The sequence below is a fragment of the Gracilinanus agilis genome, chromosome 2 (assembly GCF_016433145.1).
Source record: "Gracilinanus agilis isolate LMUSP501 chromosome 2, AgileGrace, whole genome shotgun sequence".
NCBI classification, from domain to species: Eukaryota; Metazoa; Chordata; class Mammalia; order Didelphimorphia; family Didelphidae; genus Gracilinanus; species Gracilinanus agilis.
Genome location: NC_058131.1, coordinates 656583072 through 656599642, shown reverse-complemented (window position 1 = coordinate 656599642; position 16571 = coordinate 656583072). Strand labels below are relative to the sequence as shown.

The 16571-nt window shown below is 38.7% G+C and overlaps 1 protein-coding gene across 1 annotated transcript in view; it reads left to right on the top strand.

Annotated features, from left to right (window-relative positions):
• Nucleotides 1-3924: 3924 nt before the first annotated feature.
• Nucleotides 3925-16571, top strand: part of CDHR1 (cadherin related family member 1) — a 53817-nt gene continuing 41170 nt past the window's right edge. The window contains exons 1-3 of the mRNA XM_044660234.1: nucleotides 3925-3985; nucleotides 5089-5184; nucleotides 14492-14637. Coding sequence (XP_044516169.1) covers nucleotides 3925-3985; nucleotides 5089-5184; nucleotides 14492-14637 — 303 coding nt within the window. The remainder of the gene's footprint in view (nucleotides 3986-5088; nucleotides 5185-14491; nucleotides 14638-16571) is intronic.

The window sequence follows — 16571 nt, the reverse complement described above, 5'->3', positions numbered from 1 at the left end:
GAAATTGGATTATAATGGAAACCAATTATATTGAAATAAAGATGCCATTTTTACCTACCAAGTTCATGGACCCCCAAGACCTTAGGTTCAGAATATTTGAGCTAAGATTTTTTTCTTCCTTGATTTCCTGCCATTTATTTTCCTGACCTCATTCCCCAGAGTTATCAGGCCTATTCCTTTCTGGTCTGGATGCTAAATATCATTTTAGGGCTTCTAGATTGAGGTATATTCTGTTTAGCAAGGCTGACAGGTAGGTAGTTTGTCCCTTCTAGAATTTTCTTCCCCAACCTTAGCTTCTATTGTCAGTATAGAAAGGGAAAAAAAGAGAAACAAAATACAGATTCCTCTTGCAGAGCTCTATTGCTGCTTTCAAGAGAAGTGAGTTCAGAAGTGGAATAAAAAGCAGTGAACTTTGGAATCAGAAGACTTGGGTTCAAGACCTGGTTATGCCATTTTCCTGCTATAAGCAGGGTATTTTCCCCTTTCTGAACCTCATATTCTTTATTTATGAAATGAGCAGGTTGGACTAGCCTGGTATTTCTCAACCTTTTTTTATTTCAGGGTTCTTTTTACATTCTTAAAAATTATTGACAACTCATAGAAATATAAAACAATCCCCAAAACAAAAAAAACCCTATTATTTGGATGGGTTATATCTATCAATATTTACTGTTTTGAAATTGAAATATCTTTGTATTAGTATGAAAATAAGGGGTAGCTAGGAGGCACAGTACATAGGGCACTGGACTTGGAATCAGGAAGACTCATCTTCATAAGTTCGAATCTAGCCTCAGACATTTACTGTCTGTGTGATCCTGGTCAAGTCACTTAACCCTGGTTTGCCTCAGTTTCTCATCTGATAATAAGATGGAGAAGGAAATGGCAATCCATTCTAGAATCTTCATCAAGAAAACTCCAGGGAGCAGCTGGGTAGCTCAGTGGATTGAGAGCAGGCACTTTCCTCTCTAAGGTCTCCGAATAAGTCTTTGCTTGGGCTTCAGGACATCCAGCAAGAAATCAAAAGCTGCCTTCAGTATGGATGCCAAAGGTTCTATTTGAAGTTCTTCCACTACAAGCTTCCTGAATAAATAAATAACATTATTCTTTTAAAATAGCCACCATAGGTGGCAGCTGGGTGGCTCAGTGGATTGAGAGCCAGGCCTAGAGACAGGAGGTCCTAGGTTCAAATCTGACCTCAGACACTTCCCAGCTGTGTGACTCTGGGCAAGTCACTTGACCCCCATTGCCTACCCTTACCACTCTTCTGCCTTGGAGCCAATACAAAATATTGACTCCAAGACAATAAATCAATAAATGAAATAGTCACCATTATGTTATTCTTTAAGCCTTGCAAAAGTATTTTACATAAAGTAGATCATTTGATCCTAACGACAACCTTGTGAATTAGGTGCTATTATCATTTTACAGACAATGTTAAGAGATTACATGATATGTTCAGATCATACAGCCAAATGAATGTCTGAGGCAAAATTTAAACTCAAGTCATCCTGACTCTGAGACTCTTTCCCCAACCTGGTCTCCAAAAATTCTTCTTCTAGACGTCGGAGATATTCTGCTGTCATCTTCCAACTTCCTGGATGACCCAGTGACTCTGATTCAAGGAACTTCTCTGTCTCACTTTTGACCTGACTTCTTTGTCCTGATTAGTTTTCAAGAAGCAAATTAGAATGTCAAATACAATTCCTGGCTCAGCCCTTTAATCAAAACTTCAGCATTCTTAGTTATTTGTCTCTACTTAAACATTCACAGTACAGTGGGGAAAGTGTAAAGTGAAATCAGGGTCTTACTGCTTTTGTGACCTTGGGTAAGTCACTTTATGATTCCAAGCCTTCATCTTGTAAAATGATGAAATTGGACCAGAAGACCTCTAGGGTCCCTTTAGCTGTAAACCTATCTATCTAAATCTATATAATCCTATAAGTCATAACCCTATCAACTTCTAATGACAGAGAAATCACTACTTTGCCAAGCACACCATTCCATTTAAATATGGCTCTAATAATTTCTTATACAGAGCTGAAATCTGCCTTACTCCCAACTCATTCTCCAGGATGCTCCACCTCCTTAAACAGCCATATCCATGCCAAAATGCCTCTATCCTGGGGCTTGTTCCTCTGATTGGTGAACACCTGGCCTAGTTTGACATTTCTTAAGGGGGCCCAGACATGAATACTTTATTCCCAGCTTAATTCACTCTCTGGAATAATCCACTTCCTCACCAGCAGTTTGGGGTGCACTCTTCCTACCCTTCTCTTGGCAACTCATCTTTATGTTTTTCTTCCTCTAGAATATAAGCATCTTGAGAGAAAGAAACATTCCTGTTTCCCTATATTTGTGTCAACTACATTTAATACAGTACTTGGCACATTGCAAGTACTTCATAAATGCTTCATCTCTATCTACCTATTTACCCACCTATCTGTTTACTATCATTTATCTTCTACCCATCCACCTATATACCACCTATTCATCTATCAACTATCTAGCTAGTTGTCTATCTGTCCTTTTATCTCACTTTTACCCACTGAACCTAACCTAGGTTAGCTTGCATTTTGTCTGAGCAAATGAGAACATGGAGAGAGAAAAATCTTGGAAAATCTGAGTATGAAAAAGAATAATATGCAAGAAGCCTAGACATGTAGACTTAAACCAGATTTCAAAGGGCTCTAAATGTCAAGAAGAGGAATTTTTTTTGTTCTAGATGCATTAAGGCACCACCAAAGACTATTTAGAAGAGGCATCATCAGATTCCTGTTATAGGAAAATTATTTTGGCAATCTTCTAAGTGATTAGAAGGAGGGGGGAGCTGAACAAAGTTGCTTGGTTAGATCATTCCCTATCTTAATGGAGACCAAATCTTTTTTTAAATATTCCCAACCAATCTAGACCACCAGCATTGTTGAGTTTGCTCCTCTGTGACTAACTACATAACTATTGTGGGAAGTGGGCTTAATGAAAAAAAGACAAATGAATTAAAATCTGAGAGTCTTCTTTAACTCTAATCCAAAGCATTACTCTTCTGACTCCCACCTCCACTCCTCAACAGGCATTCTCAGTACATATACTATAGCTTGTTGAGTTGAAATCCATAAATCTAATTAAAAAAAGGAAAGAAAAAAAACAAATTAACAGCATCAAAGATGAATAGGGAGACCTCACCTCTAATGAAGAGGAAATTAAGGCAGTCATTAAAAACTATTTTGCCCAATTATATGGCATTAATATATAAATCTAGGTGATATGGATAAATATTTACTAATGTTCAGCACCAGGGAGAGCTCCATTCTGAAACCTGAAAGTCCATACAATAACGTAGTTTTCTCATTTCAAATGTCTTCTCTTCAGATCAGTGATTCTGATGCCTCAGTTTCTTATTCAGCAAAGTCATCAACACATTTTTTTCCTGCCAGACTATAGGCAAACTCCACCTGAAAATAACAAAGGGCTTCAAAGGAAGAAAAAGAAAGGGCTTTTTAAAAAGCAACATTCAGGGGGGAAGATCTCTCCTTTGTTACCTTTCTTTTCTGACAGTTGAGCTCAAATCAGTAGGTGTGAAGATGGGCAGATTCATGAGACAGGCTGAGCCTCCACAAACACACCTAGCCTCAGGAGAGTGGGGTGGATTCTTTCCCAAGCTCTCTCCACTCAGAAACGAGTCCCTGGGCTCCTTGCACAGTAATTGGTCTTAATTAGGTTGTGGGAAGGAGCTTCTTTAAATTACTCAGAAAATAAGACGTGTCATCCTCTTAACATCTTAACATCTGTTCCTCTCGCCCTCTGCTTCCTTCCCCTTCCTTGCCTCTCTCACAATTGGCCATGGTAGGGCACTGAAGGACACACTTCCATCCCCTCCCGAGACCCATCCTTGCCTAAACAGTGCTAAGGAGCCCAGACTCCAGAGCAATGAAATATGGCCAGCAATTCCCTGCATCCTTGGTCCTGGGGCTGGTGCAGGTTTGCTTGGGTGAGTACTGTTTACTTCTGAGGATCTCAGAAAGAACTCCTGGGAGAAGAAAAATCCTTCCTGCTTGGGTTCTGGTAGTGTTGGGAAATTTGGTGGTATCACTATGAGTAAGGGTTCCTTTACTTTATGTTCATAGAGAGCAGAACTGGATGATTTCATGTCAGATTGGTCATTGCAGTGCTTAACTTGATGACTAATGGCTGTCTTTTTGCTTTGTTTTGTTTTGGCTTTTTTTAAAATGTCTGGCAGCAAGTAAGTGGTCATTTTCCTTCTGATTCTTTGATCCTTTGGTAGATGTAACTTCCAAACAGTTACCATGAAAGAGGCTCTTTTCCCTGGCTTTTTCAACACATTTATTCAATGTATTCCTGTGCCTGTGTTTCTGTGGATGTTCATGCCCTTAGAGTATCTGTGACTGTGGTATTGGGGAGAGCTGCTCATAATAGCTTTATTGGAAACAAAACTTTTGGTATTTTGAAGTTTGCTTCAGTGTGGTGGTGTGGTGTAGTGGAAAGAACAATTGTATCAGGTGTATCAGGATGACTGGGTTCTAATCTCAGCACCTACACTAGCTTATTGTGTGACTTTTGACATCATTGTACCTGATTTTCTCATCTCTAACATAAGGGCATTGGCCTAGAATGGGGGGTTTTAAACTAAGATCTATGAATTTGAATTGTAAAAAAACCTTTGATAAATATATTTCAGTTTAATTGGTTTCCTTTGCAATCCTGTGTATTTTAAAGGGGTCTAAAGGCTTCACCAGATTGCATCCAAGAGGGCTAAGATACACAAAAAAGTTAAGAACTCCTGGACTAGATCTCTTTCAGTTGTGTAACATTCAGGGGTGGATTCTCTGAGCCCCTTGTTTCTGTGAAACTCTAGTGTCCACATTGTCATGTCTGATGGGGGCAAGGTGACCTAGAGATATGGAGTTAAATATCCCTTTCTGAAAGGGTTATGAGTTCATTAGTGTAGCTAAGTATGTTATGAGGCTAAAGGGATTCCCCCAGGAATTGGTCAGAGCACAGAGATAGGTTGGAGAAAGCCAATCCCAATGGGATGAGGTGCATAGAATTCCTTTGTGTTTTGTTGTTTTCCAGCCCAGGCGAATTTTGCTCCTTATTTCTACGACAATGGAGCCAGCAGCACGAATGGAAATATGGCCCTTTTCAGCCTTTCGGAGGACACCCCTGTGGGTCAGTATGATGGCATAATGGTTACAGCGTAATAGTTATTATTTATGATTTTCTCTCTTATGCTCTTGTGAGCCTAAGGGCTTTGTAATTAGTCTAGGGAGGAGATATGTTTAGGAAAGAGCTCTTGGACTGCATTTTGCCATTTTTTTCCCTCAATGCTCACTTTCACCAACCCTACCTCACATATGCCAGAAATAACATGTGTATTCAGTGGAGGGATAGACATATGGGATAAAAGCCAATGGTCTTTTGGCCTAGTTAGCCATCTCCCATTTTAGCAATTGCTGAACACCTCCAACACCTGGGGTAAAGAGGGACCATGAAGAGTCTTCAGAGGAAGATGGACCAGTTAATGGAATTCAATTCAACAAATGCCCATTTTAAAAAATCACCTACTCTTTACAACCACCAGGTGGTGGGATATAAAAGAAAAAAAACTGATCCTGCCCTCAAGAAGCTGAAAGTTCACATAGAGGATATAGCATGTGCATAGATAAGTAGAAAATAATTTGAGAAAGGTCTGAGCAAAGAATCAAGGAGGTCTTTAACAGACCAAGTGGCACTCAACTGAGCTGAAAGAAGCAGTCTTCCACAGTGGAAAGTGTACTGTTCTAGGAGTCAGAAGACCTAGGTTTGAATCCTATCTCAGTCATTTACTAGCTACATGACCACCCATGAATAAGTCACAATTTTTCAGAGCCTCAATTTCTTCATCTATTAAATGGGGATAACAACACTTGCAAAACCTATCTCACAAGACTGTTGTAAGGAAAATGCTTTATGAACCTTAAAGTGCTATAGAAATGTGTTATTATTAAAGGAGGGAAAGAATTCAGAAGTCTAGGGAAGGGTGTTTGATAGGGGAGGGTCTAAGCATCTAGATATTAAGGAAGGAATCTTGCTGCTTAACATCTTCCTCTCCATCATGAATTATTGGAGAGGGGATCAGAAATGATAGGGTCTGGGCTCCTCATGTTGGAGAAGGGAGAGAGGAAGAGCAAGGGCCCATTGCCATCATCATTGTAATGATAAAAATCTTTGAGATACTGGTTTTTTCCAATCTTGATTCTCTGGGTGTGTTCTAATGGCAAATATGCCTTTGGTAGTTTTCCTAAAAAACCTTTGGGACTTTGAAACAAACCTTTCTCTGTTCATTGACAATCTCTAGAAAACTGCTTTTTGGGATTAACCTTCCTACCATCTTGTTCTTCCTGTCTTCAGTTTGGGGACAAGTGGTCAACTGTTTCAGTTCACTGTCTCCATCCCTTCTCTCTCACCCATAGGGCACCTTTGCCAGAATTGGTGTCTATTCTATATTTACTATATGTGTACCTGTTATCCTCCTCCTCTCCTTCCTTGGAACAGAAGCTCCTTGAGGGCATGAACAATTTCAGCTTTTTCTACATATGCCCAGTGTCATGTTGGATGACTAATGTATAGTAGACATATATTACATGTTTACTGACTGATTTATTGAAAACTGAAAAGTAATTTATTGAACATAATCTAATTCCAATCTAATTGACTACAGTTTATTTATTGAATAGCTAGTGTGTCTGAGCCTTACGGGTCACTGTAAATGGTGAAAAGTTTGTATGGGATGATGGGAGGCAGTAATAGTGATACTGAACATTTTTATATCTCTTTTAAGTTTTGCAAAACATTACTCACAGTAGCAGAAAACAATGCTAGATTTGGATCAGAGATAACCTGAGCTTAAATCCTAACTATGTTACTACCTGAGCTAAAGTCAGGCAAACCTCTTAAACCAAGTCTTGGTTTCTTCATCTCTAAAATGAGGGGATTAGATGGTTTCCTCCAGTCCAATCCTATGAATCCACAAATGTAGATGACACAAGTGTTATTATCCCTTTTAATGGAAAGGTCGAAGAGGTAAAATTAGCTGGTAAAGTCAGGACATCAGTCTAATTCTACAAACTCCAATGGTTTTTCCATTATGCCACAAGTGCTAAATATAAGACAAAGTACTTGTCTTCTAGGAGTTTGCAGTTTGGTTAGGGAGCCTGGACTAAAACACATAAAAATTTATTAAAAAATATAAAACAACAATCTTACTAAAAGGCATTCTATGCTTGATGCCAAGTAAAAATTTACAGACATTAGTATCATAGAGTTCAGAGGAAGGGAGGAGTCACTGACCCAAAGCTGTCAAAGAAGGCTTGATGGAGGAGTTGGGACTCAAACTGAAACTGGAAGGATGAATAGGATTTGGATACACAGAGGGGTGGGGAAATGATATTTGATGCATGGTAGAGGACTATGCACTTATTTATTTATGTACCTGTTGAATTCTCTCCCCAATAAAATGTAAATTTCTCTAAAAAACAAAACAAATTCTTTACCTTCCATCTTAGAATCAATATTGCATATTGATCCAAGGCAGAAGAGAGGTAAGGGTTAGGCAATGAGGGTTAAGTGACTTGCCCAGGATCATACAGCCAGGAAGTGTCTGAGGCTACATTTGAACCTAGGACCTCCCATCTCTAGACCCCATTCTCAATCCACTAAGCCACCTATCTGCCCCGAAATGTAAATTTATTGAGGGCAGTTACTACCTGAACACAGTAGGTACTCCATAAATGTTGGTTGACTAGACTTGAATTCAGTCCAAAGGAATGACTTTAAAATGGTGGTATTTCAGATAGTCCAGGCCCTAGACAGGAGAAATAATTTGAATTAGAGGTTTTCCCTGATCTACTAAATCATATGACACAGGTGATTGATTGCCTTCCCTACCAACATATAAGGTCAACTTAGGTCCATTCTCTCTTTCCTAAGAAGAAACTCTCTCCTTAGATATCTATGAATTTAATCTGTTGAGAGTTCTCTTTAAATGTTATTATATAGTAATTATTATTGATATAGTTGTCACAGTACAAGAGTCAGCCTTGAAGCCAGGGACACTGGAATCCAGTCCTGGCTGTGGCACACTATCAGTAAGTGTCTTACTGAGAAGCTCTTTGTTGCTGTTCAGTTGTGACCCCATGAGCCATGGCTATCCATGGATTTTCTTGGCAAGGATACTGGAGTGGTTGACCATTTCCTTCTCTAGTAGATACAGTGGATCCTTTTGTCAAGCATTCAGAGGTTAAGTGACTTGCCTAAGGTCATGCAACTAGAGTCTGAGGCCAGATTTGAACTGACTCCAAGCCCAGCCTACTATCCACTGAGCCACCTAGATTTCTCCTAGGCACACAGAGGTTGAGTAACTTAACCAACGTCACACAGGTAGGAAGTGTCTGATGCTGGATTGGAACTCAGGTCTTCCTCACTCCAGGCCCAATGCTCTCAGGATTTAACTGAGCCAGAGTTGTCTTTCTTCTCTAGGAAGTCCTCTAAGACTATACATTGCAGAGAAGCTACCAACCTGAATTATGAGAGAGAGTTTTGTCCCTAGGGAGTCATTTACACCAATGAGGTCCCTCTCCCTATAGGAAAGTTATAAAGTTATTCATTCCCAAGATAAATGGAATTCATTTAGGAATTAACCAAATCATTTTCCCCCTCTTGGTATAAATGTATAAGGCTCTCTCTTGCACATTCACAGAGCCTGACTAATAATAATGATCTCCAAGTGATTTGAAGTAGCAAGTAACAAATAGACTTATTACGAGAATACCAGAACCATTATCTAATGACAAGTCTGAGAAATGCCTGCCTCTCTTGCATAGAGAGATTATTTCAGCATTTCCTCATAAACTTGTTACTCAGGTGGAAAGAAAGATTTGTATTCTACTTTCAACTGAGGTGGAGAGGGGTAAAGGACAGATTAGGAATGAGTTCATGGAGAAAATTACCCTTGTTTGGGGGCTGGAAAAAAGTGAAGGATTCCAACAGGAAAAATGAAAATGGAGTGTATTCTGAGCCAAGAAAATCATCTGCAAAAAAAGAGATTAAGCAGGAAAATGTCAACTGAAATAGAAATAGGCAGTGGTTCATTTTGGCTGGAGTACAGAGTGGAAAGGCCAGTGCTTTGAGATAAGTCTTGGCAGGTAGGATGGAGGCAATTGGTAAATGGTCTTGAAGGTCAGACTGAAAAGTTTGAGAATTTTTACTATAAGCAACAGAGAGTCTATGAAATTTCTTAAGTGGATAAATGATATGATCCGACAGAAGATGATAGAACACTAGACCTGGAATCAGGAAGACCCAAGTTTAAATCCTGCCTCAGACACTAACTAATTGTGTTACCCTGGGCAAGTCAGTTAACCTCTATTAGTCTCAGTTTTCCCATTTGCAAAATAAGGGAGTTGGGCAAAATGACCTTTACGGTTCTTTCCACCTACAAATTTATGATCTTGATATATGGACTCCTATTCTATCAAGCTAACTTGTGACTTCCTGAGCAGTGAGCTATCCTTTGAATATCTGAAAGGTGGAGAGTCAGCTCCTGAGGATACAGGCTCTTTGCCTAGAGTAGAATGAACGTAATGGCAAGAGCAATGCTACGGCCCCTGAACTCCTGGGACTTTGAGTAAGAAATGTTCCTATTTCTTCTTAGCAATGAGAAAAGCCCTAATGAGTTTGAGTGGGGACACGGGAAGCTTTGTTTCCTTTAATTACTGAAGGAAGAGTTTTTAATTGATTTTTCCACATTGGAAAGTGCAAGGAAGGTGTTGCTGATGTACGTGCTAAGAAAGATAGACACACAAGCTAGCCTTGGTAAGAACAGATCCTGTTTGATAGGATAAAAACAAAATCAAGAGTTCTGTGCCCAGGTCCCCAGGGTCTCCCTGAGAGCATGATTTCATGGCAGGGTTGTCCTGATAAATGTTTAATACACAATTCTCAGGGGGAGAGCAGAGATGGGGGGAATGGGATGGGGGAAAGGATATACATACTCAAGACACACTTTTCAGTTAAATTCTTCAGCCTCTAATTTGATCAACTACAAAATAAGTTTAGATTCAATGCTGATTATAGTCACCCTTTCACTGTTTAAAGATGAGAGAAGCGATGTCTGTTAATAGCCCTTAGAGATAAAAAAAAAATTGGAGCTGAGGGGGTAGGAGAAGTGTTCATTAGTCATTCTGAGATTTTAATTATCCTGCTTTTGGAAAGGTAAGGCAGTGGAAGGGATAGAGGGCATACCTAGAGTCAGATACACCTGAGTTCAATTCCTACGTTTTACTCACACTAGCTGTGCATGCAAACTGTGCTCCAGGCAACTCTGTTAGACTATAAATTAGACTACTAGCTTGCGGAAAGGGCAGTGGCTTGAGATAAGTCTTGGCAGGTAGGATGGAGGCAATTGGTGAAAAGCCTTGAAGGTCAGACTGAAAAGTTTAGGATTTTTTTTCTAGAGACAATTCTATTAGATGATAAATTAAACACACACAGAGACATATATTTACATGGACACAGATAATCACATAAATTTATAAAATATATATTGAGTATGTTTATATATGTGCATAGACACATACACACACAAAAAAGGAGCATTGGCATTTCTGGGTTAGCTGACTGAACAATAAGCAGCTAGGATCAGGACAACATGGCATAGTAGAAAGAGAAGCTAGGGTCACTCACCCTGGCTTCAGTCCCAAATGTGTCCCTTACTAGATGAGTGATCCTGGGTTAAATCACATTTTCTCCCCTTTGCCTCAGTTTCCTTGTTTATAAAATGATTCACTGGGAGTCATAATCTCTCAGGTCCTTTTTCATTCTAACATTTGGTGAATCTAGTGTCCAGAAAGACTGATCACCAAAAAGCATCTAGCACCCCTGGCCCCACCTTATTCAGTGCTTCACTTTTCAGTGAATTGGGACAATTAGACTGATTCTATAGAGTAAAAGGCAAGCATATGCAGCCTAAGATCCAGGTCTGCTCTCTATTCAAGGCGCAATTTCTTCATCTTTTTTCCCTTTCACAGAGGAAATTTGATTTTTAAAAGAGATTGGGCCAGGCAGGACCTTAGCAGCATTGTCAAGTAGAAGATTATTCTGTATTGTCTCCCCTTCCTACACCTCACCTCCCGCTTTGCCTTCTCACTCTCTTTCCAATGCTTTCATGCTCCCTCCTCATCTCAACTATTAAATCTTTTTTTTTCTTTGAAACCCTTACTTTCTGTCTTAGCAACAATTCTAAGACAAACAGGCAAGGGCTATTCAAACAAGGTTAAGTGACTTGGCCAGGGTCACACAGCTAAGAGGTGTCTAAGACTAGATTTGAGCCCATGTCCTTCTAACTCCAGACCTGTGCCACCTAGCTGCCCCTCTTCTCTAAAATCTTGCTTGCAGGACAACAACAATATTAATCATTTATACTATAATATGAATATTAGTGAGTTCCTCTCCCTAGGACATTTGCAATTGAAAGTTGATCTCTAGTGTGGAATGAAAGTTGTTCACATTTATATAAGTAGTTTATAAAGTTTTTCCTTACAACAATCCCTGAGAGCTACATGATGAAAGCTTTATCACCCCCATTTTATGGAGAAGGAAACCGAGGCTCAAAAGTGAAATGATTTGCTCACATACCTAGAGCTAGGTCAAGAAGCTAGAATCAGTTGTTTCCCATGTCCAAAAAATCTAGCTTGTAAAGATTGTAGTCAGGATTTGAACCAAAGCTTTCTGGCACATTCCCAGTGTCCATTCCTAAAGTCCTTTTGGAAGGAATTTTTGAGCACCAGAGAGTCAGAGTGAGGGATAGAGAAGAGAGCTTTTAAAAAAATCAAAAGATTCTTTCTGCTATCTCTAGCATGTTTAACATTTTCCCACTCCATGCTTGCCCTCAGTGTTTTCTCTGCCTTAAATGCCTCTGCCCATATCCTTTAGGTTCACCAGTCAAAGTCCTACCCACCTACCAAGATCTAGCTTAGGTGCCATTCCCTTCATGAGTACCTTCCATGATCCTCTAAACTGGCAGTCTTTCCTTCTTCCTCCAGCATACCTTATTAATATTTTATTAGATTCCACATTGCACAATATTTAATCCTCCGTTAAACAGTAAATTTCTTAAGGAAAAGGTTTCTGTCTTATTCTTCATTTCCTCCATGCTTAGCAGTGACCTCAAATTATTTTTTGAGTAAATCCCTGAACCACTTCCCATAGGCAACTGCCTGCTATTCCTATAGTTAGTGCAGTGGTTAGGAGTAATCTCATTGTTTCTTGCTTTTCTCTGTTTGGATTCTGCTTTTCCCCCCAAACATTTATATATTGAATTGAAAGGGTCTCAGATGAGTACCCAGGCATAGAGCCACACAGAGGAGGAAAGAACTCATTGACCTGCCTTATTAAACCTTTTGTGCCAATCAGATGTAATTTAGCTCTGGGAGCAGACAGTTAGCTCAGCAAATTGAGAGTCTAGCCTAGAGATGAGAGCTCCTGGATTCAAATTTGACCTGACACTTCTTAGCTATGTGACTGTGCAAGTCACTTAACTTCCATTGTGTAGCCCTTATCACCTTTCTGCCTTGGAACCAATATACAGTATTGATTTTTAAGATGGAAGGTAAGAGTTCTTTAAAAATAAAATTTAATTTAAAAAAAATTTAAAGAAGTAACAGCTCCTCAACAATTTCCCATGGTCTGGCTACCTGAGGTCAGGCTCCATTGACTCTAGTATTTGTATATTTATGGAAAGGAGGTTGCAAGTCAAGCAAAACTCTAATCTAGGAAACAAGATAAAATGCTCAATGATTCTAAAACTACCAATTCATTTAAAAACCAATGCAAGGGGCAATGTTAGTTTGAAATATCTGCAGGGTACCTTTTGATGCAGCAATACCACTACTAGGTCTGAATCCCAAAGAGATTTTTAAAAAGCAGAGGAAAGGACCTGTTTGTACAAAAATATTTATAGCTGATTTTTTTGGAGTGGAAAAGAATTGGAAACTAAAGGGATGTCCCTCAATTGGGGAATGGCTGAATGAATTATGATATATGATGGTGATGGAATGCTATTGTGCTATAAGGAATGATAAACAGGATGAATTCAGAAAGACCTACATGAATTGATGCAGAGTGAAATAAGCAGAACCAGGAGAACATTGTATACTCTAAAAGCAATATTGTGGAACTATCAAATGTGATAGACTTAGCTACTAACAGCAATAGAATGATCCAGGACAATTCTGAGGGATTTATGAAATAAGAATGCTTTCCACCTCCAGAGAAAGAACTGTTGGAGTAGAAATGCAGATGAAAACATATGATTTGTTGTATATGTTTGGGAGTATTGGATTTATAAAATAATTCACTTACAAAACTGAATAATATGGGGGGAAATGAAATATCAGCAGGATATGTAGATAATCCAAACTTTGTAGCTTTGGCCTTGGTGAAGTTCATTAGATGACTTTATGCCTTATCTCTTTTTAGTATTCAGATCCTCTTATATTTACCTCCACATTCCAGGGAGCTGGAACAAATCACTTATTTCCCATGAGGATGGACTTACCTATCTCCAAAAGAGTAGCTTGCACCTAAAAAGCAGGAAGAGTGGAAATAAATGACTTCCAAAATCCTTTCTAGCATCAAGATTAGATTTTTTTCAAGTCAAATCCAGTCAGCAATAATTTATTAAGAACATACTATGTGCCAGTCTAGCCTAATAGATAGAGATTGGGCCTCAGTGGTCAGGAAGACCTAGAGCTTATAAGTCTGATCACTCACACATGCTATTGACCTGACTGGGCAAGTCATTTTTTTCTTTCAGTGTCCATAGGAAAATTCCCAAGACTGTAAGTTGTAAAGTACAAGACGATCTGTATTGGTAAAAGTATTTTCTTTAATAGGAATTCCTTCTTACAATTAAATTATGAGTCTGAACCAAATATGAATATTTGTATATACACATTCTCAAATAATTTTGATCCATTTCACAAATAATTCATTTAATATAGATAAAATCTTGCTATCTAGCTTAATAATGTACTTAATTTGGAAGCCCTTGAATGATCATTTCAAATCACTAATATTATTCATTTGTAATATTATTGTTTTTAATTTTTAATAGAGTCCATGATTTCTTTGAAACAGAGAACTCAGAAAGAATTGACAATGCCAATGTAAAGTAGAACCTGTTCTGCAATATAGTCTAGGATCTCCTACAGGTTCTGAGAGATTATTTGATTTACTCTGGGGTCCCACCACCACTATGTATCTGAGGCAGGATTTGAATGCGGAATTTCCCAAGACTAGATCTCTATTCAGTATGCCATCCTGCCTCTCTCATAATTGTTATTATTATTGTAATCATTATTAATTGAATAATTACATTCTCAGGAAAGTGAAAAATATGAGACTGAATTATAGACCTGTTTTCCCATTCAAATTTTAGGTTCTCATGTTTACACACTGAATGGAACTGACCCAGAAGGAGACTTTGTCACCTATGGCATTAGCTTTGAGTCCAGTTCAAGAAATTTCTTCTCTATTGATCCAAACTTTGGAAATATCACGTTGATTGAGGAGTTGGACAGAGAGGTATGGTGAAGCCCATGGTATCCATCTAATCTAAATCAAGAATTCATAAAAGATTTATTTTGTTGAAATGTGAGCTTGACAGCACATTAAAGCCTATACGAATGAGTCTCACCTCAAGCAAACTACTGTATAAAAACTATAATTTGCCAAATCAGTAAATTAAGGAGTGGGGTATGGATAAGGATCTCTGTAACAGAAAAGAGGTTTTTTTTTGCTTTGCAGAAGGAGTTCTTTAAGTCTTTCTTTAAACAATTAGTTTGTCTGGAACATTTAAAATTAGATTTGTTACCAAAATTTACATTTGATTTTTCAGTAATATATCTATTGCTTAAAGTGAAACAAACAGGTCCTTGAAGAGGGGCTCCTAACTCACAAATTCTTAGAAGGATCAGAGATGGAAGAAAACTTTGGAAGTGTTGATCTCTGCCTGATAAAAACAATACTACAAATAAGATCTCAGCTGTGCTAGCAGTAGAAAGAAAATTGTTTTTAAAGTCAGAGGGGCTGAGTCAAACTTTACCTCTGATGCATGATGCTAGCATAGTAAATAAGAGGCAATGTGGTGTAATGGACAGGCCACTGGACTTATAATTAAGAAAATATAGGTTCAAATTCCTTCTTTATATACTTAATATATGTGTAATCCTGGGAAAGTCTCTTAAATTTTGTCTGCCTCAATTTCCTAATCTGTAAAATGAAAGTTAGATTCCATGATTTCTAATCTGGAATTCTATCTGGAAGTCATTTGAGTACCCTCAATCTTATTTTTCTCAACTGTGAAATTAGGAGTGGATAGCCTGTGAGATCATTTCTAGCTCTAGGTCATTGCTTGTGGGAATATCCTAAATCTCCATAATGTATCCCACATAGTTTCTCTGGCATATGACTGTCATACTCAGCCATAACAGGTAGGGAAAAGGTTTCACCCTTTAGAAACTTTTTCAAGTTAAGCAGCAGAGAGGAGGGATCCCAAAGAGTAGTTGCTTTTGTTGTAAAAATCTCTAAATGCCACGTAACACAGGTGACCCAGCAACACTGTCAGAAAGCCCCTGATATAATCAAGCCAAGTCATAGATCACAGACTTAAATTTCTATAGCATTGGATTCCAGAAATAATAGAAAGGAAAGAAAGAGGAGACAAGGAAAAGAACATGAACAAACATCCTTATGGAGCCCTGATCATGGCATGTCTCTTACTATAGCCATGTGTGTTATTCCATAGTAAGGAGACAAGTTTCATTGAATTAGGAATGCTCAGGTAAGAAAACTCTCTCTACCAATGGAAGTCAGCACCTTCCCTTCAACTTGCAGTCTTAAGAGAGTTACTTAGAGCACTTGCCCAGGATTACACAACCAATTTGTGCTAGGGGCAGAATTTGAACCCAGACAGATATTCCTAGCTGTAAGACCTGTTCTCTGTCCTCTACACTATGTTGTCATTAGTTTTCTCTGTGACATTGGATTCAAGAGTGATTCGTTGAGCCTTCTAAGAGATGTCTGAAGCTACTTAGAAAAGATATCCCCCAACTCAAGGCAGCACCTTTAGGAGAGCAGCTTCCCTGAGTTGAACTTATCACTCTACCCTTCAAGCCTGACCTCTTTAAGGCCTACACATTTTGAATCCCTTTAGCACATGTCAAGTGACAAGTGGAGGTCTTGACTTCAAGAGTCCATGGCTTTGAGAATGACTGTGAAATCTCAGCCTATGGATAACTGCTTTTTTCTTTCTTTCTTTCCTTCCTTCCTTCCTTTCTTTTTCTCCTTTTGTTTCTTCCTTCCTTCCTCCATTTCTTCATTTTTCTTCCTTCCTTTCTTCCTTTTCTCCTTCCTTCCTTCCATCCTTCCTTTCTTTCTTCCTTCTTTCCTTCCTTCCTTCCTTTCTTTCTTCATTCCTTCCTTCCTTCTTTCTCATTCTTTCCTTCCTGCCTTCCTTC